This window comes from Lathamus discolor, chromosome 3 (genome assembly GCF_037157495.1).
Source record: "Lathamus discolor isolate bLatDis1 chromosome 3, bLatDis1.hap1, whole genome shotgun sequence".
NCBI classification, from domain to species: Eukaryota; Metazoa; Chordata; class Aves; order Psittaciformes; family Psittacidae; genus Lathamus; species Lathamus discolor.
In genome coordinates this window covers 49344574-49364924 of record NC_088886.1, presented here as the reverse complement: position 1 = coordinate 49364924, position 20351 = coordinate 49344574, and the positions used below count along the sequence as shown (strand labels likewise).

Below are 20351 nucleotides of genomic sequence, written 5' to 3'. Positions count from 1 at the left end.
GCTGCCTGATCGTTACACACAGACACACAGGCAGCTCTGGCAGCTCCTGCACTGGCATTCAGGTCTCCCCCAGCTCCAGCGATGGATCAGTGCTGGTACCACGGCAACATCACTCGCTCCAGAGCCGAAGATCTGCTCTCCAAAGTAGGCAAGGATGGCAGCTTTCTTGTGCGGGCCAGTGAGTCAATTGCTTCGGCATATGCACTCTGCGTGCTGTAAGTACAGCTTTCCAACGCGCGCTTCACGCGGACACTTCTGTCCCCGCTTGTGCAGGGTGTTACCCCTGTACTTCCCCAGCACAAACAGTTGCTGTGGCCACTGGAAAGGTGAAACCCCCATCAGAGCATGGCTGGTTTCACCTGACTGGGCCGCAGGGTAGGGAAGGGTTGGGAACAGGGCCAGGCTGAACAAAACAATGTTCTTTCACTAGCATACTGCTTACGCTACTCCTGCCCCTGGTTCAAAAGGAGAGAATAATCAAAGAGATTGGCTGTGCTCTGAGAGAAAATAACCTCTTGGCCTCTTTGTTAACAGCTTGGGTCAGGTATTACACTGAAAAACTCAAGTACTGAGCTTGGTACCCACCTAGGACTTTCTTTGCTCTGGGCAGTGTTTGATACACCTGCTTGTGCAGTGCTGTATCCCATTCAGCTAAAAGGCTTGAAATAATTGCTGGAGCTGTGCATGTTAGTCATGGCACAGCGGTGATGCTCACAGGGTAGATATTTCATGTGAGAGAGAAGTGCTGGCAGCCCTGTCTGTGCCTCCCCTTTCTAGGCTGGGGATAGGAACCAGAGCAAGACCTGCTGCCCTGAGTTTGTGAGGGGCAGGTGTTATTCCTCGAGGCAGGAATAAGAGGAGACTGAAGTCAGTAGGTGTGAAGTCTGAGGCATTTTACTTGCATTGCAGAGAGCTAAGACAGTTTCTCTCTGCTTAGGAAATACTATGAGAGTCTGCCTGTAGGCTCTTCTTTGCTGCCATTGCACAGCAGATGAACAGAATTCATCCTTACCCCACATTAAACTACCAGCAGGTTTCTCAGTGTAGTTTCTTTCTGAGAGTCTGTTTCTTGCGATGGTAACGGTGGTGCTGCTGTTTATAACTCTGGTCTAACTGCTTGTCTCTGAGGTCAGGCTTCTGGTGACAGCCCCTGCCGCTGCAGAGGAGTCATCCGCAGCAAGCGTGGGGCTGGGTAACTGCCCTGTGAACGTAGGTGTTGGGGATGGGTGGCTGGGTGATGGGGTGTTCAGAGAGCAGGGGGCCTCCGTGCCTGCCTGTTAAGGTGTTTATAATAACATGGGGAAGGGTTGTGTCATTCTGGAGGGAGCAGAGAAAGAAGGGTGGCTGCAGACAGATAGCCAGGACAAGCAGGAGGAAGGAGGAGCAATCATGTAACATGAGCAGAGGGCCCAAGTTGTGAGTTGGGGAACACTGTACTGGAATAGACTGTTGCTTCCATTGAGTATTTCTAGTATGACCCCTTTGATTTGCCCTGTAACCAGTATGTACACAAAATCTTTTACCAAGTGATGGTGGGGATTATGGAAAGGGAAGGTGCTGCAAGAATGTCTACTAACATGCATCTGCATAAGTTTTTCCATTGTAAATGTTTATGCAGCCAACTTTGAAAGCCTTTTGTGACTTGAGAGACATGGGATCAGGAAATAGAAACAATATCATGACCAGGATTTTCTGAACCGGGAGCCAAAGGTTGTATTCTTAAATCCATTCTGAGGTGGCTAACATGAATGGCTTGATTAAAGGAATGGGGAGCACCCAGCCTTGTCAGCCAAAAGCAGCTGGATTGGTGAAGGGCTAGTCATAATTGCACTGAGAATTGTCACCAACTTCTGTCCAAGTACCCAACAAGCTTTTAGCTTATGCTGATTTGCAGTTAGCTTGTGAAGAGAAAGGGTTAAATAAGTCCCTCCTAATGTCAGCTTGGTGAAGCTGAAAACTTCCTCATACATGTATCAGTTTCAGCTGTGTTGCTGACTGGAAGATGCTTGAATTCTGAGCTCTTCAGTCACTTCTGTTTAAAAAAGAGAGAGGCTGGAGACAAAGAACGAGCGAGGGAAATTGAAAGCCCGGCTGCAAAAGGTTTTCACAAAAAGAGAGAAAGTGTCAACTGTGTATAGATATGGAAAACAAACCCATGCAATTTGCTTTGAAAAAGAACCGCCGTATTCTACAAACCTCTAATATTTATTGGGCAGATGAGTCAAAATCCAGTAAAAGCACTTATTCTATAATAAAATGAAATGGTGACTTTATTGAAGAACTACTTTAGGCAAACAGGGTTTATAAAGAATATCGACAATAAGGGGGTAGGTGTACTTGCAGGGCTTTCCTCCCCTGCTAATTCTGAAACTTGGAGCAGCAGCAGCATTACACTTCGCACAGAGCTGAGCGGTCAGCAGAAGCAGAGGGGATGCTCCTCCCCCTGCGCTGCTGCCCTCTGCTCCGCTGGCCACTGCCCCATAAAAGGCAAGAAGCAAAACCGTTTCCCTCCTCCTTTCTCTGCGCATGGATCATCCGATCCGCCCGTTTACTACCAAGAATCGGGCTTTTTAACTTATGTGGAGGGGAATGCCTGGATCTGAAATCACCAAGAGCCTGCTCAGCGTTCACAGCGCTAGTGTCATTCCTCCAGGGGATCTTCTCTTCGTGGCTCATGTGTGAATGGCTGCAGGATTAACACTTCCGGAGATGACTCTCAAGGCTAAGGGCAGCTTTGGGATCCCGTTCAGAGGACACTGCCTGTGAGATGCCAGTTCCAGCCCCCTGTGGGGACAGCCTCTCTCATGGTGCGTTTAGCGTCATGCCTAGCACTGTAGTCCTGTTTGGGATTTCTAGGGGTTCCCAATATGCATATCGTCACCTGTGCATAGAAACAGGAGAGGACAGACGAAATAAAAGCCTTGTCCTCTTCCTCCTCTGGTTGATTGAGAGTGCAGAGAGATGATAAAGTGCTTGCAGACATGTTTAAGCTGAGGCTGATGTTTTATTTACCCCCCACATAGGCAGCCTGAATAGTGGTTGCGCAATTCTGAACTCAGCCCAGTTTCTAGGGAGGACCTGGAATGTGACGGTAGTTGGGCCACATAACTTGACAGTCAGGATGCTGTGGAGAGAAAGCCTAAGGGTAAAAATGGAGTAAAAGTTCCAGTTTTCTCTGTCTACATGCACTGAATTAAGGGACTGCAAAAGAGTATTCCTTCTTTTGATTCTAGAAAGTGCTCCTCCCTGCTTCTCTCATCCAACAGCCCTTTCAATTCCCCTCATCTTACCTGTCCTCACATTAAAGCTCTGTAAAGAGATTTAAGCTGAGGACCTCTCTTATGACAGCAGTCTCTTATGGCCTGTGTGATGGGGCACTTTCTGTGAAGGTCACAAGGAGGGTCCTCTTGTGACACAAGAGCCATTAAGCTGGTTTGTTAATCAGTTTCATAGTCTATACACTCACAACTTTTCTCTGTCAGCTGCATAAGCAGTTCTGCTTAACCCTCTTTGCATATCAGCGCAAGGAAATGGTGTAAGAGAACTGCACTGACAGATAAAACCAAACCCTCTGCCCTTCCTTGGGGCATATTTTCATCTGGTGTTGATTTGCCATGGGCTTGGTGAAATCAGCAGTGTTGTGGATAGCCAAAGCAGCTGGGGGTTATGTCCGTGACTTCCAGTTCTCTACCAGATTCTCGGATGTGTGAATGAGTAGATGCCTGTGAAATGGTTTTGTATTGCTTGATTAAGTGGTACTGAGCTCTAGAAGCAGTTCTTATTCTCTTGTGTCTTTTGCATTAACGCCATCAAAAGGTACAGGTTCATGTGGATACATGGCAAAATCTTCCAAACACCCTGGGAAAACTCAGCTGTGATTGATGAATATTTTCTTTAAATTTCCAGTTGCTCTTTGTGACTCCTTGTATAAGGCTGCCTAAAATCCTGGCAATTTCTCTCCTGCATGGAGTGATTCTAAAAGGTACACAATGGATAGACTCACAGTGTAATTGTAGAAGAGGTGATGTTTTATTGATTTGCCTGATCTCCCCATGTGGGGGACTGACCTCAGCTCACATTTCATGACAATTCCACAGGTAGTGCAATGTTTCTCTTACAGCCAAGGAAGCTCTGAGAATGGATTCTGGTGTTTTCCTTTGAGAGGAAAGGGTTGAAACCAGCATTGTTTATTGGCTTAAAGCCATAGTGTGTGTTTAACAGAGTGCTTTGCAGGTGATGTAAAAGATTGGACCAATCTGGTTTTTACTTGGGAGAAAGGTAAAAAATGTGTTTTTTAGTCAGTACTTCTTGGGCAGTCTCCACCATGCTACAGCACTGCTCAGCCTTCCCTTGGGCACTGGGCAAAGGACTCCTTCACACCCCATATCTCTGTCCCCCCTTAAATAAGAATCTAATTGAATGTATCGGGGACAAAATGTTCATTATGGCTGATACGCAGATGCACATGTGAAGTGTGCATCCGCACCAGGATAGCGAGATGGGGTTTCATTCAGGCTGATGGTCAGGATGAGAATGTGCCTAGCAATTAGCTGTCTATCTATGATTTAGCTGAAGTCTATTATTTGGATTTTTCCAACACAAGTCAATGCACATACTAGCCCTTCAATTTACTCATTCAGCGCTGATTTTGGCCCTGTGTCTTTTGGATTTCTGCTTTTTTATTCCTTCCTGAGACGCCCACTCTCCTAACAGCTAGAGCCATTTGGTGTTTTCTTTCTTTCCAGCCAGAAGAGTTGAATAACTCTTTCTGAGGCTGATGCTGGTAGCACTTTTCTACAGTCACATCTGCAGACATGTCTCATGACCATGAACACTTCAGGTTTGTGTTAGTTCACAGACTCCAGGGAAAGAAAGAAAGAGAAATGTTTAAAAACCTTGTGAATGAAGCCACCTCTGTGTCTTGGGAGCTTCCAATACTTTTCCTCATGGGGAGGGGTGCCACAATGCAATTGCCTTCTGGCCATGATCTAACCATATCTCCTTTGATGTGTTCCAGGTTCCGGAATTGTGTTTATACCTACCGAATTCTGCCTGATAAAGAAAATAAGCTGATTGTCCAGGTAAGCCATGCCATGTATCTCTTGGTCCCACTAAGGTGCACCTAAGACCACTCACTGCTTTTTGCTAAGTAGTTCTAACACCAAGAGAAAAAAGATATAAGGACTTAAACTAATGTCCCCGGCCAGCACCGTGCTAGTCTCCAGTCCACTGCTATGGAGATTTTAGTCTGTGGCCTTCTGCTATGGCTGTCAGCACTGTGTGTGCCTTCAACTCAGTGGCACTACCGTTTTATATATCTGGGGACCTCGCCCACGGAATACCTTTTCCTCTGAAGGCAGCCTCTTGTCAATACATCATGGATCTTTTCAATGCAAACCTGCAGCACAATTTACTTACACTCAGAGAATGCATATTGAGTCGTAGTCTCAGTATACAGAAAGTATCAGGATTGAGGGCAGGAGTTTTAGACCTGCTTTAGGATCCTGAACAAGCCACTTCCCTTCCTGAACCACTTCTTAGCCCTTATTTTCTCAATATAGGTAATGAAACTTGGGGTGGGTTGGGAGGCATGGTCTCTTACAGCCCCTAAAAGTGTGCATGGGTTTACTCAGAGGCAGTGTGGGCTATAGCCTACCTATCCTCTTACCATAGCCAATGCTGCACAGGCATTCCTTGCAACATGGAATGGAAATGACTGTGCTACTCACATGCTCCAGTCTGCCCTGCTATTTAGAGTGGGTGTACGTTCATTCCTTCCCATTTCAGATGTCAATTAGCTTCCCACACTAGAAATACAGACTTACACCAAGTCCATGTGCAGCTCGTATGGCTCACGTGCACCATGTTACTTGTGTATTTCCGGATGTGCTTTAGGGACATCAGTTTTCCTTTGAGATCTGCACCAAAGAAGCAGTGTATCTGAAACCAGTGATCAGGTCAGTGAGAGCAGTTGAGTGTGGGCAGCTTGCATTCAGCTGTGGGCTCTTGATAAGAATTGCGGATTGTGTGTCCTGGCTGCCCACACACAGCCTGGCTCCCACGAGATGCATCTTTGTGTGGCTCAGGCTTAGGCTGTTCTTAGGAGCCCCACTCAGATGCAGCTGCACACACATGGTTGTATTGCCACCAAGGCCAATTGCAGGCTCTAGGTGCTGTGCTCCCAGGGCCAGCCACCAGCGTCAGTGCGGTGTCCCACTTGTCCTTGCCAGCTACAGCTGGTTTTCACAGAGCCATCAAGACACCTCTCTCTCACTTGCCACAGCACTGCTGTTTCAGAGGAGAAACTGGCAGCAGGACACTGGCTCTGTATGCATTGCTGTGGCATGGCACCAAAGCTATTCCATCTTCCTGGAACACTGAGCAAAACCACATAGAGAATCCTGTACAGGCTGTGCGGGCTAATAGCATGGGGCCAGCACTTGGCTGGAATGAATAACCTGTCCTTCCGAGCTGGCTCCACATAGCATGCTGCAGGCTGTTTGTAGGAATGCTTGATTTTTTTCCCCATCATCTGATTTATCTCAGCCTTATTGTCCCAGATCATGTGTTTTGGCATATTGTGCTGGTGGGATGGTGCATTCTAATGGTAAGATAGCAATGGGCAGCTGTCATGCTGGATCAGGGGTTGTGAATAAGCACAAGGTGTGGGTGATGTCTGTCAGCACAGGCTTTCCTCACCACACACACCTTCACCTTGTCACACAGTTCTTCATAGAAAATTCTGCAGGGTATTATTTACAGAATAATGTGTCCTTGTGCTTTCTGGGGAGGGACTATTGGACTATTGCTGGATCCAGACAGTGTTGTTAGGACTCCATGGGATCTTTCTGAATCAAACCTCTTGACATCTACTAGATCTGTCAAGGAAATATGACAATCTAGAAGTACACCTGAACCAATTTGTAAGATTCTTTTGGGATCTGTGCTGTGATTGTGAGGGATTTCTCTGTTTGTATGTTGTGGGATGCGTAGGGACTGTGGTGGAATACCTTTGTATGCTGGGTTGCCAGGAGCTGTGGGTTGAATATCAGGAGTAAGCTAAATAAAGTGTGTTGTTAGATCATGTTTAGAAGACACAAACACCTCCCGCTTTGTGCTGCTTTATCCCAGTGCTAGGAGAGAGGCAGAAGAAGGGGGCTGGCATCTTCTGGCAGGAGAGATGCAGCGAGAGTTGTAATTGAGGCTCAGAGCAAAACAGCCTCATGTTGTTGGCTGCTGCTTCTGGTTCATTGTTCCAGCTGGGCCAGAATAGTTCTCTTGTGTGAGGACATAAAAGCTGTTGGATAGGAAGGAGGTTTAACTATTTTTTTTAATCTATTAAAAAGGAAAGAGCCTACTAATCCTATGGTAATCCTATGGAATTAGAACAGGTGTTAATACAGTAATCAGTAGATGCTTCTCATTTCTGGGTTTATTGAAAATAACAACAAAACATAAGAAAGATTCAATACTAAGTCCTGAAATTAGGCTGTATTGGTTACAAATATAGGCTGTAATTGTGCAATTGACCTTCCTTGCCTGCACAGTGCTCCTTCCAGAAGCTAACAAAGTTGTCTTCCTGCCCAGATCTGGGCTGTTGTCTGGAAAGGACCTTACAGCTCATCCAGTTCCAACCCCCTGCCACAAGCAGCGACACCTTCCATTAGACCAGGTTACTCCAAGCCCTGTCCAGCCTGGCCTTGAACACTGCCAGGGATGGGGCAGCCACAGCTTCTCTGGGCACCCTGTGGCAGTGCCTTTCCACCCTCACAGAGAAGAACTTCTTTCTAATGTCTAATGTAAATTTCCGCTCTGTCAGTGTAAAGCCATTCTAAACCTGAACAGGAAAAGTTCTGGTTTGGCCTTGTTGAATCTCATGAGATTTGCATGGTCCCACCTCTCCAGCCTATCCAGGTCCCTCTGGATAGCAACCCTTCCCTCCAGAATGTCAACACACCACACATCTTGATGTCACCAGCAAACCAGCTCTTCCACTGTCCATGTCACGACAAAGATGTGGCCCCATCAAGAAAGCCATCAAATGCATCATATCCATACACAGCACTTTTGACATGACAGCACTCTCACTGCCACTCTGTGGAGTATTTGTACCTTTAAAGCCGCAAGCTGCTTCATATTGTTTAGAGCTTTGCAGAGTAGATTTCATTTTTAATTAGAGCCTGGGCCCGTACTGGTGGAACAATGCTCAGTGTCGTTTCTTGCATGGTGAAATCAGCTGTTAAAGCACAGGTGGCACACGGGGAGGTGTGTATTTTTGCATTCAGAGGTGTATATTTGTGCATTCAGGTTGAAGAAAAGAATATTTGCATATGTCTTCCCAGCGTTCTGTGGCATGCTGCATGATCTGCCATTGGGTTTATGCAGCTGCACCAGCTCTCAGCACACGGCACAGTCAGGAATCCCTCTTGCCTGCCATATCTGGAATCAAACTGGTATCCCCCCAAAATGTATCAGGACATAGTAGTTACAGTTATAGCCTTTTTTCTTTAAATGTAAATAGATTCTTTTTCCCATTCTTTTCTGGGACTGCTGAATTTTCTCCTTCCATTACTTGAGCCTTCAAAATATAGACAAAGAAATGTCTGGCTTGGGTGAACCAAACTGGCATCCTGCTGGTGAAAGTATATTTAAGGAAGGCGGGCAGGAGTAATAAACCCACCTTAAAACACAGGGTCTGTAAGAGCGAGTAGAGATCTTTGTCCTTAGGCTAAGAATGATTAGTCATCAGTTTATGCCTGTTAGCCTGAAGACTCACTGTAGTAAAACACTGAGAACTGAGAAGCTAAGACAGGAAGAGAGCAAAAAGTTATGCAGAGATCCAGGACCAGGGGTACAAGACTGGAAATCAACTGCCTCTGATTTAGCCTGTTTGGCAAGTCACAGCTGGAGTACCTAACTTCTATAAAAACAGAGATGATATTCCCTTGCTCAAATTAGCAGGCGTAATCACTGTGGAGTTGTTGAAAGTTTGGGGACTAGCTGAGTGTAGTAATGTTTGCGCAAAGAGCGGAAGAGCAGCAAAGGAGTCCTTGAGGGTTACAAGATCAAACTAAGCACTGGTGACAAAGTAAAGACACTAAATTTGTCTTTCTAAGCCAGGCATCTATGGCCAGTTCTTGGCACCCAGATTCACATAAGGTAAAACTTTCCTATGTTGTCACTTTAAGCATCTCACTTGCACAGCTAGCTGAGGTGTCAGTATGACCCTCATCACTGCATATTCTGAATTCCTTGTCAGCATCTCCTCAATGAGAAGGAGTACTCTTGTTCCCACTTTATAAATGGGGAACTTGGTCCCAGTCTGAGGACTGTGTTACCAAAAATGATTTTAAATAGCTGTCCGTTGCTACCCTACCAGGATGAGAGGATGTGTTATACATCTGTATTCCTCCCCTCTCATTTCAGACAAGCAGTCAAAGTGAGTCAAAGCTGAGCTGTATTTCTGTAGTCAGTGGGGAAGAAACAAGTTGCTGATCTGGGTGGGCTAACCTGTCCTTGGCAGGTCCTGTCTCTGTTGGTTAAAGAGCCCAGAGAGGCCCCTTAGGATGCCAGACTCAACAGGCTGCAGTCAGGTAAGGAGATTCCGGTTACGGAATTCAGTATGAGAAGGCAGTGAGGTCAAAAGCTGCTGTTGAAAAACTGGTACTGCCTTTCTTAATGCTTTTCCCTGTGCTGCCTTTTTATACTGCATTGTTAAAAGGTCACTGTTAAGATTATAACCTGCCTCATGGGTGAGGATGCTTGAAAAAGGTGGTGAGAAGGAAGACACTGGTATTGGCTGGTCAGTGAATACGGATGGGTACAGGGTAGTGTGGTATCATTTCTAAAACCCTGTGGAGTTTGATTTCTCTAGATTTCTGGTTCATCTCAAATAGGAGTTCACAACTTATGCTATCTGAGGGCTGTTTGGCAATCTAGCTGCTGCACAATCAGTCATTTCTTAGTGGCAGCTAGATTGCATCTTAGTTTATGCTCATAGTCTATCAGATAACATTTCATAGGTTGTTTGCAGGATCAAGGGCTCATGCCACTCTGTGTGAAGTCTGGGAGGAGCTAGTATGATGGACAGATGTCAACACTGCACAAACAAGGGTGTCACCAAAGATGCCAGAGAGAGAGAGAGTCAACCTAGTAGTTATGGGAGCAACTTTAGCTTGCCATTAAAGGTGGAGTCTCCTTAATAAACCGGGGCATCTGCAGAGCAGGCTTTTGGTAGCTCAGTGCCGTGGACAGATGTTATAATCATGTGCTGTATCCTCCTGTGATGGACAGCACAGTCTGGCCTCATAAGTCTGAGGAAGCCACAGCCTCCCCATGCCTTCTCATGGGCACAACCTGGTGCTTTAGCTCAGTCACATAATGTTCCCATTCTGCAACCCAGAACTTGAACCAGACACGTTTGTCCATCACCTCAGGGCTCAGGCCTCACATGATTATGGCTGCTTCCTTCTGGCAAGGATATTCCTTCCTCCTGCTTCTTGTCAACCTGTTTTGTTTTTTTCTTGTATTACCCTTAAGTCTGCTCTCTTCATGTCACTGGCTGAGCTCTTGCTTTAAATTGTGAACTTGCCTGAAATACTGCAGCCAAAGATCCAGGCTCCAGCCACCCATAATGCTTTGAATGGTGTATCTTTTGGCTGCCCTGTAGGAGAGAGCAGAAATAGAGCTTGGCGTGAGCAGGAATAGGAACCATGTTGCATCTTCAAGCAAAATGGAAAATTAAAAGAAAAAGCATTCAGGTGAAACGTTTCATTTTGATTTTGAGCTTTTCAGAAATTATCACAGTGTTGCGGGGATGTTGAAGAAAAATTGTGTTTCAGATGGAAAATCTGAATCGTCCTGTTGAGAAAGTCCAGATGAGCAGTTTTGAACTTTTCACCTTGGTTTTTTATATCAATGGGGAAGGGGGGTGAGGGTGGGGGTGGTGGTGTTGAGCAAAGACATACAGCACGCACTCCACCACCCTTCAGTTTGTTCATAAACCTTTCCTTTTTAGCTTTGAGCAAAACTGACCAGCTCCAGAGTTTGACAATTTCTGTGGATTACTTTGTTGTGAGAAGGAATCGCAAGAGCTGCTGCCTTCCCACGCTGTCTAAGAGCCTGTGTTACAGTATGGAAAACATCAGCACTTTTCGAAGTGACTGCCTGTCTTTTATGTTCCGCTTCACCTTCCTGGCTGCCCAGCCTCTTGATAGAAAGCAACAGTGTGTGTGTGTTTTCCTGTGCTCTGCTCCATGGGTAAGCAGGGAGATGTTCGTTTTACAGTTCTAGTGCTAGATCATCACCTCTGTGAGCATGACCACTGCTTGCGTTTGTACTGAAACTCACCGTTGCTACAGGGGCTTTTTAACCACTACGTACATTTATATATACTACTCGTTCCAAGGGGATGGCTGGACTCTACTTGCTTTGACTGACTTCAGTGAGAACTGGAGATGCCCTGGCAGCGCTGTTTTACACTGAGCGATAGTCTAGCTCTCCCTTTCTTTTCTGGTAGTTTTTTCTAGTCTGATATGAGGCTGTGTGCAACAGGAAATAAATGGTGCTATGTGAGCGGTTAGAAAGCAGGCCAGCAGCTGTGAGTCACTGTACCAACTGACACTGAAGCTGTAGGTTACCACTGTACTCTCAGAAGGTAGGAAAACTTATAAATGCTCTGTAAAGGGTTTCCTGCTGAAACCCTCCTTCTCTGGCACACTTCTAGAAGGACAATTTGGGGAATGCATCTGGACTTGTACTTTGTCTGCATATGGGTTGGTTAAAGAGTCCAGAATGACAAAAATCCTCTGTCCCTGAACAGGCAAGGCATTCAGTGAGAGGGCTGCCTGCTCACATCAGCTGCTTGGCAATATTGTCCCTGCCTCTTAGCAGAACTCATTCTGCCTTCTGCTTATGAGTTGTACAGGTGGAGCTTGGAGCAGAAGATTCATCTGGCAACCTGCTCTCAGAGCACAGACCCACGGCTGCCCATACTGCTTGCGTGGTCTGATGAGAGCCTAGGTTTAGGTCAGTTCCTGCATACGTGCTGTCACTGCTGTTGTCACCAATGGCAGTGGCAGTTACTTGGCTGTGGCACATGCAGCACCAAGTCCTTTGTGAGCTCTTTGCAGAAGGATGCAAGGTTTTTGTTGTTCTCTTGGGTACTGCACTGCAATCCCAATTTGCTGTGCTGCTCTGACACGTGTGGCCAAGAAAAGGTTTTCCATTGTAAGGATTTTGTGATGTGCCTTGGATTTTGCTGATCTATTTATATCTGATTAAAACCTTTCTTCTAGGAAATTGCACTTGAGCTGGTTTCAGAGGGAGATGCATTCACAACATTGTAGTCCCTTACAGCTTCTGTCGGACAGCTGTGTAAAGATTTTGTACTTGCTCAAACCGATATCAAAACCTCATGGTCTCCAGTGAGGACAGGGGAGGCCTGTGCGTGCCCAACCTGCATGGAGACTGTAAGAAATCGACAGTCTCCATGCAGCCAAATGGCACTGGGCACTGTTGGCTTTCCTCTGTGTTAAAAGGCAGGAGGAAACCAAGTGTCCCATCAAGAAGGATGCCAGTATGATGGGACACACCAGCTGGACAGCTACTCCCTAGAACTGATTTCATCCAAGCTAGTTACTACCACAGGAATTTTGCTGTGCTTTTGGTACTGCATTGGGACAGAAGGGCTGAGGTATAATTGGGGTGATTACTTTCCTTGGATAGAAACAAGGGACCAGGGGGCACCCAGATAGTACTTAGGAGCACTGTCTTGAAGTATGTTTAGGGAAACACGTTTCTAGTATGCCCAAATACATAATTTAATGATATTAAGCTTTGTTTTATAACTGAAAATGATAGATACTCTAATTTGAATGTTTTTCTGTATAAGTTAATATTGATTTAAATCAGTTTGTAAAACGCTTTACAGAGTGAAGGTCTTTATATGTAGGACTGAAAATAATTTGGAGTCAGGGCTTAGCAAAATCTGTGCAGTTCATTTTTCTGCAAACTATGCAAATCTGTTTGTACAAGGAAATTGTTTTTTCTGCTGTTGCATCTGAGGTAGGAATAAACATAATGCATTTCACAGGTTCTGACAAACTGAAAGAAGCAGCATTTAATAAGAGAACTAGGTGTTTCCTCAAACATGCACATTCCTGTTACTGAATCTCTTGATATACAAAATTCTTCATACAAACAAACCATATCCAGCTTTTGTCTAGTTTGAAACCTCAAGAATGTTTCCAGTTTCCTGAAAATATATTGAAAAACCCCACAACTCAGAGAAGATGGCTTAAATTACGTTTAAGTGATATTATTTTGCTTTTCAAACTTCAGAAAATGAAATCAGATGTTTGCCATGCCATAAGTAAAATCACATTATGAAGAGATTTCACTCCAATGAGTGAAATGCCACAGAATGTCATCAGTTCTCTTACAGTTTGCCTTGCAATAAATGTGTTATGTCGTAAAGCCTTCATCACACTTAAACAATTGAAAATTGCAAATAGGTAATCCTCACTGAGTGTACAAAAGCAACTTTCAGGTGCTGCAAAAGATTCAGAAGATGAAGATTAGGGCTGTTAAACAGTACCCAGTTTAACAGTTATTGGTCTAGAAGCATGTTTCACCGTATTACCCTTTCAAAAGGCTTTGACCGCTTACAGCCAGGTGCCCAGCAGCTCTTTCCTACTCTGCTGGATCTTTCAGTTCCTGCTACAAGAGCTGGAGTGCACAAACAATCTGGTTTGCTCTGGACGCAAAAGTGGGGCAGGGATTTCATGTGTGGGACAGGAATGAGCGGTTGGGAGCCTCAGCCTCCAATGATACACAGACCTTTTCCAGCTGCAAACAGACTTTAGGAAGTTCTTGCTCTCCCCTCACTCTCCTAAAGGTATTTCCATCCCAAATCAACTGTTTCTGTGGGCTTTTTAAAGAAAGGAGTAGCAACCTCTGCCCATGGATTGAGAACTAGAAGAAGAGTTGTTTTCTTTAGATAGGCTTTTCAAATTAGCTGCCGTTGGTGCTTGAGAGGCAAGTGCATCATTCTCATTTCTTGAGATTCTAAAGTATTCTAAACCTTTTCTGGCAGCTGGGGAAAAAGGATTGAAAACTTACACAGCCAAAATTATCAACAAGAAAATATTCTACTTTTTGTATCAATTTAATAGATGTTTGCTTTAATATTATCAGTCACGCAGTGTTGAAACCATTTGGTTGTCTTATCCTTTTTATGTTTTATATTTAAAGATTTCTGATGAAGCTTTGTAATGGAATTTGGAGTGTTCAGGGAGGCAACAGATCATTTCCCTTTCAGCAGTGTGGTAGTGAAGCACTAGGTTTTATTGCTTCAGTGCGTTAAGGCATGATGGGTCACAGAGAAAAGTACTCGTTTTCAGGCAAGTCTTGAGTTGTTTTCTCAGAGAAGCTAATACATTGCTGGTGCTGTATGAGGCTTTTTGTCCTGATCATTTAAGATGGGAAAGTCTTGGCAAACACTGCTACTGAATTTGTTTACAGTGAGTCTTAGGGCAAATATCGCCATCTGTACAAAATTGTTTCTGCACTTGTTACTGACAGAGTGATTCCTTTTCTTCTTTAGAGATGTATCTTGATTTGCTGATGCATCATTGCAGGCTGCGTTCCCCGTGCAGAGATACAACTCATCCGCCATCTTACAAGTAATACTTAGGCACCCCTTGGGCAGTGGGACCACTAGATTCTACATGCGCTCAGCTTATTGCTGATATAAATACAAAATAGAAAGATACAATCACCTTTAAATAACAACATGTTCAATTGAAAGTATTGTCCTAGTTATGTATGTGTTAGGTAAATGAAGTCTGCTCCACTAATACTTTTCAAATTTACCTTTTGGTGGTTGAAGCTGTTTCGTGAAGTTTTAAAAGAATTTTAGACTCTTTTACTTTTCAAATTGCTGCAGAGATGCAAAGCATGCAGGACCTGACTTCAAATGACAAAATGGTTTAGGGAAATGAAACAGCCTTTAGCAAAGATAGATCAGATTCAGCTATTTCAGAGTCCCTCTGAGAGAATGAAGTCACAACGCAGCTTTCGGTTGTTCCCAGGTCTTTGCTCTGCTGTCTGACTTCTTTTGTCTTCAGTTCTTAACTTCTGACAGAGTTTTTCATCTTGCTTCTCCTCTCAAATGATAACTTAGTTCCCTTCCGTTACACCCCACATCTCTAAAGCTTTTCTTCTCCAGTATTTTAAAAGATAACATGCAGCACAGCTGGGTTCAGCAATCCCATGGGAGAAAAAGTAAAGCAAAGCTCTCTATGAGCTATATGTTAGCAGGCTGTTAAGCCTGAATTAAAATTTCCGTATAGCTCTGTATTAGACTCATTCTCCATAACTTGACAGGGGTGTAGGGACCTGTGTTGTTTAAGTCTTAGTATATAAGTATTCTTTGGGATTGAACACAGCAGAACCTACATGCAGCAAGCGCTGGTTGTTCACAGAGCATTAGGTAGTCTTTCCAAAAGTTTGTCTTCATTGTATGCCACATGCAAAACCAGAAAACTTGGGTTGGGTCCATTTCTAGGGGTCAAAGTCTAACACAAAATGTGCAACACCACATCGGCTGTTTTTATCCCAGAGGTGCAGTTCAGGGGAGAACATAAAAGGAGAGGGTTTGAGGAATGTTTGTTGTTTGGTGTAAGCTTTGTTAAATGGTGGTGCTTCTGCAGACTGGATTCTCTGTTCAACTGGCAGGCATGGCTTAGTGCTTCATTCTAATTGAGTAAGGGTTTGTCCTAATCGTGCAGTAAATGAATGAAGGGACAGTCCCTTGAAAGAGAGGACAAGCAGTCACCCTTAGTGTCAGAAAAATAGAAAAGAGCTGCTGTAGGTTAAAGCCTGAGAAATTTTGCAGGCTGAAGCAGGAAATTGTAACACTAAGGTGCTTACCCTTATCTGGGCATTGCTAATTGTTTTTAGTTATGCAGTTATGCAGTTATTTAGTTATGCAGAAAGTTATGCAGTATAATGTGGTGAATGCACCTGTTTTACACGCAGCTTCTGCCTGCATGGCTTTGCTTCAGCAGTGTATCTTCAATAATTGTAACTTCTTCAATCCTGCATTTTCTCCTTTCCACTGGATATCTTATGTAATTCCTGCACATTTAATGCTTGGTGTCTGCTGAAACTGGGATTCATTCAGCACCGGAGACAACAGGGAAAGCAGAGAGCTGATCGTGGATCCTCTGCTGTCTGTCTGCACAGGTTAGAGGAAACCCCCAGGAATGCAGTGTAGGAGTGATGCAAGCTGAGGGGTCCTGCCCTGCTGTGCAGGCAGAGCCAGTGTAGACAGCCCTCACCTTTCTCACAGGACTTCAAACCCCACACTCTGTTTCCTGGGGATATGTTTATTGCCTTCTATAGAGGGAAAAGCTGACGGGCACTTGGGAATTTCCACGGTGAAGCAGGTATCAGTGACCTGCAATAATTTCCCCACCTTGGCTACCATCAGCAGTGCGCAATGACAGAATCAGAACAATGACCTCTATAAACTACCTTCCTAAATTATGACTGTTACATCTGATGCCTTGCTAGGTCTTGGGGACCTGTGTTTTTAAGCTTGTCTTGGTAGTTACTGGAGATAGATCCTTTATGAAGAAATTAAAATGGAAACTTTAATTTGACTTCAAGTGCTGAAGCTTTTCAGTGGAAAACCAAAAGGCACAAATCTTGTGATTAAATCCCAAATGTTGTTAGAAGTAGCGTACTCCAAAACTTTTCCTTAAATTCCACCCACACACTAGAAGTGCCAAGAAAAAATTGCATCAGATTCCCATAGATCTGCAGTCTTTGCTCATTCATCACCAGCTCATCTGACTTGCACCCTGTAGCTAAATTTAATACCAGTCCCTAATGTTCTATCATGGAGCTGTACTCTTGTTTGCTTGTTGTTGATATAAATCTTTTTTATTCTAACATGGAGAAATGCCGAAAGGGTTCCTTGCTCAGGAGGTTTCTCTTGGTACTACAAGTTGGATCATTATATGCTGTGTTGCTGAAATGTTTTTTTGATGGCAAAAGTTTGAATGGTTTATTTAGTGCAAAGAACTACCTCAAGTAGCTGTTGTGGTGCTTGGTGTTCTTACTGTCTCCTATCTAACTATGTTTGTAAGGTATTTGGCAATTAATGTGAATTATGGAGTGCCAGAGCAGAATGGAATGGGGTCCTTAAGTAGGATCCGAGTACATTATTTTTATGACCTGTGTCTATCTTGTGTGGGAGAATGCTGGTTCAAAAGACTTCCATAGGTCCTTTACCTTTCAGAACTTCTGATATGTTTTTCTTTAGCATGTAGAATTTGCAGAAGGAACTTGAGATGATAATTTGGCAGCCAGCTATACTCTGCTGAGAACCTCTTTCAAGATTCCTTCTCTTCAACAGACTCTCTTAATTTGCAAGTGTCCCAGTTCTGCCACGGGAGCAGTTCCTACCTGTGAACACAGCCAATCTTCAGGCTGCCAGAATGAAACCTGTGTGGGATCACATAGAGAAAATCTTCTGCAGGGCCAGAGGAGATCAGAAGTGGCAGGTGTGACAGTCAGGATCTTTTTAAGGTTAACTCAAACCAGGCTCAAATTCCACACATAGAACATGTTAAGCATTTGAAACTGAACATGAGCAAAGTGCATCGTACTTCCCGAGTCTTTTCTATGACACTGGGTATAGGAAAAAGTGAGGTGGCCATTTTGTCCAAAATTGGATTAGGAGGGAGTTCAGATTTTAATCTAGATTTGCACTGTACCGGACAATTTGGAAGTGAATTCATGATGTGCCCTGCTGCCTAGTTAGCAGTGGAGGCAAGAAGCTAGATGTAATGCATACTTAGTTGTTGTTAAACTACAATTCCCTGTTTCCTTCCATGAATAATCTCTTCCAGAATTTCTGAAGCCCTCTTTTCCCGCACTCTCTGATTCCCATGATTTTCACCTGAAGTCTTAAATGTAAAAGGTCTCTGTGGCAAAAGTGATAGGAATAAACAAACTTGAGTGTCAGGACCAAACCGTTTGCAGAATGAGACACGAAAGCCTTCATCATCTCTCAGAGGAGAGAGGGACTACTCACATTACATTCTGTTCAGCATTATTCAAATCATATAATTTACAGCTGCATTTACTCTGTGCCATTCTCCTGAAAATCCATATGATTTTTTCAAGGTGAGAAGGTGCTGCTCCGGCCACCCAGGTTCTCTGGATTCCACCCCTTGCCTCTTCTCTCAAGCCCAGTTCTGCTGTCAGAGACCCTCTTGCTGAGCTTTACCCAGCATCCCCATTGCCCGGCCAGCTTGCAGGTTCCAACCACTTAACTGCAGACCATTCCTTTACCTCCAACCACTTACTAAAGTCCATTCCTTTCCCTCCATGTCACAGGATTCCTTTTATCCTCAGCCACACACTTACTCCTCTCCATTCGTACTCATAGTCAGCCCTATTTCTCCCCAGCCCTGGGCGTTGCATATAAAATAGAGTATGTTCCTGGGTGGCTTGTATTTTGGGAAATGGCTGATTCTCCCAGCTGTGATTCCTGTCTGTGATCCCATTCCTGTGAAATGCTCCTGAGATTTCTTAGCACAAGATTTGATCTAAAAATAAGGAATCTTTTCTAACAAAACAAAGCTGAAACATAACCAGCTTGCTTTAAAATACTTGAAAAAAGTAATTTACCAGGTCATCTAGTCTAGGTCATGCTTGCCTAGAAAGGTTGGAGCAGATGATACTTGAGGTCTCTTCCAACCTGGTGTTCTATGATTCTTAGCTCTTACATTCAGCTCTTCAGTGAAATATAAGAGCTTGCCTACATGAGAGCCAAATGTAGATTTAAAAATGCCACTAAACTTCCTAGCTAGAAGACAGTCTGGGAGACAACTTTTTTCCAAACTGGGAAGCCTAAAAAATTTCTTTTCAAATCTAGAAGGAAAAAAGTTCCTGTCAGGCTTTCGCACCAAAGCCGAATGACCTGGTTTTCAGCTCCATCTAAGCTGGTGGGTATTCCAAGAACTTCATAACTTTGAAAACTCATTGACTGGTACTGAAATGCCTATAAATGGGTTTGAATACCTGTTTAAAGGCACTCTGGTTAGAACAGATTGGCCTTAAGCAATATAGCCAGATGACCAGTTTCCTAGTTCCTCCTTGCGCCTTGGCTCAGGAAAGGAAAACACTTCCTCTTCCTTCTGAGGGCCCCAGACTTCCTGTGCCATCTATTTATACAATTGTTGTAATGAACCCCAAGTTAACCACTTCCTTGCCTGGCCTAGTGTAGGCTTCACATCTTTTCAATCTCCTTTCATTTTATGTCTTTATACTGCAGCTTCTCTTAAAGATATGGTCAGAGCTGCTTCCCAGCAAACCCATATTTGGAGTATCTTGGTCAAAGTTTTCTCTTGGCCAGTGGGCTTTGCCTGGAGATAATGAAGTAGAGGAGACTTAGGTTGTGTCCTGTTGGCCTTCTTACACCAGATGTAAAGGAAAATTGTATCATCTCAGCCATACAAAAACCTGTTGAAAAGTTTAGATGGGTGAATTTGGAAAGGGCATTGCAAAGTTTGACAAAAGACTAGTAATTAAAGGCTTTAGTTGTACTTTTCATCATGAAGGCAGGGCCAACTTGTAGCCAGTTGTGTTAAACCAGTGTGCAGTGAGTGTACAGAAGATGGAAGGGAAATTGGTAACTCGAAGGACCTGCAGAATTCAGGGCAGTTTCTGGAGGCCAGGAGACACCAGGACATCCTGTGGAAAGGAGGTCTCCAGCCAGAAGGGCTGCAGTCAGAAGATCTGAGAGTCCGCGTTTTGTGATGTAGTTGAAATGGTTGGGCTGGTCATGACAAGCATGGTCATGTTCAGTTTTACCAGTCTCCTTCAAGGATACAGCAGGATCTGGACAAAGAGTCAGCACGCAGATTTGCCAACGGCTTCCTTGGGGCAGTAGTGAGGCCTTGTGAGGTCTCTGATCCCAGCATTTGTCCTGTTTTCAGGCTGAAGCAGGATCAGCTAGCTGGGAGAAATGCCTGGGTAGGGTGCTGAGCACTGAGATGCTTCTAGAGACATGGGCACACATTCCCCCTGTGTAGCCTGACTTTGCTGTCTCTGCCTGGCAAGGTTCCTCGAGATCTAATGTAAACCTCCTCTACTGCAAAGTAAGCCAGCCACATCTGCTGTCCTTGAGGGACTTCCCACACTGCTGGTTGCCATCATCTTCATAATAGAATATAAAACTTGTAAGACTGTACTAGTTTTACAAGTCTCCACATCGAACCAGTCCCTGGCTTCAGAGCTTTTCTTGTAAATCACATTTTCCAGCTATTCAGCCA

The 20351-nt window shown here is 44.3% G+C and overlaps 1 protein-coding gene across 3 annotated transcripts in view; it reads left to right on the top strand.

The window, feature by feature from the left end:
- Positions 1–20351, top strand: part of INPP5D (inositol polyphosphate-5-phosphatase D) — a 53859-nt gene continuing 33508 nt past the window's right edge. For all 3 annotated transcript variants that reach the window (XM_065675081.1, XM_065675080.1, XM_065675079.1), the window contains exons 1-2: positions 1–215; positions 5018–5081. In XM_065675081.1, the coding sequence (XP_065531153.1) occupies positions 82–215; positions 5018–5081 (198 nt within the window). In that variant the 5' untranslated portion in view covers positions 1–81. The remainder of the gene's footprint in view (positions 216–5017; positions 5082–20351) is intronic.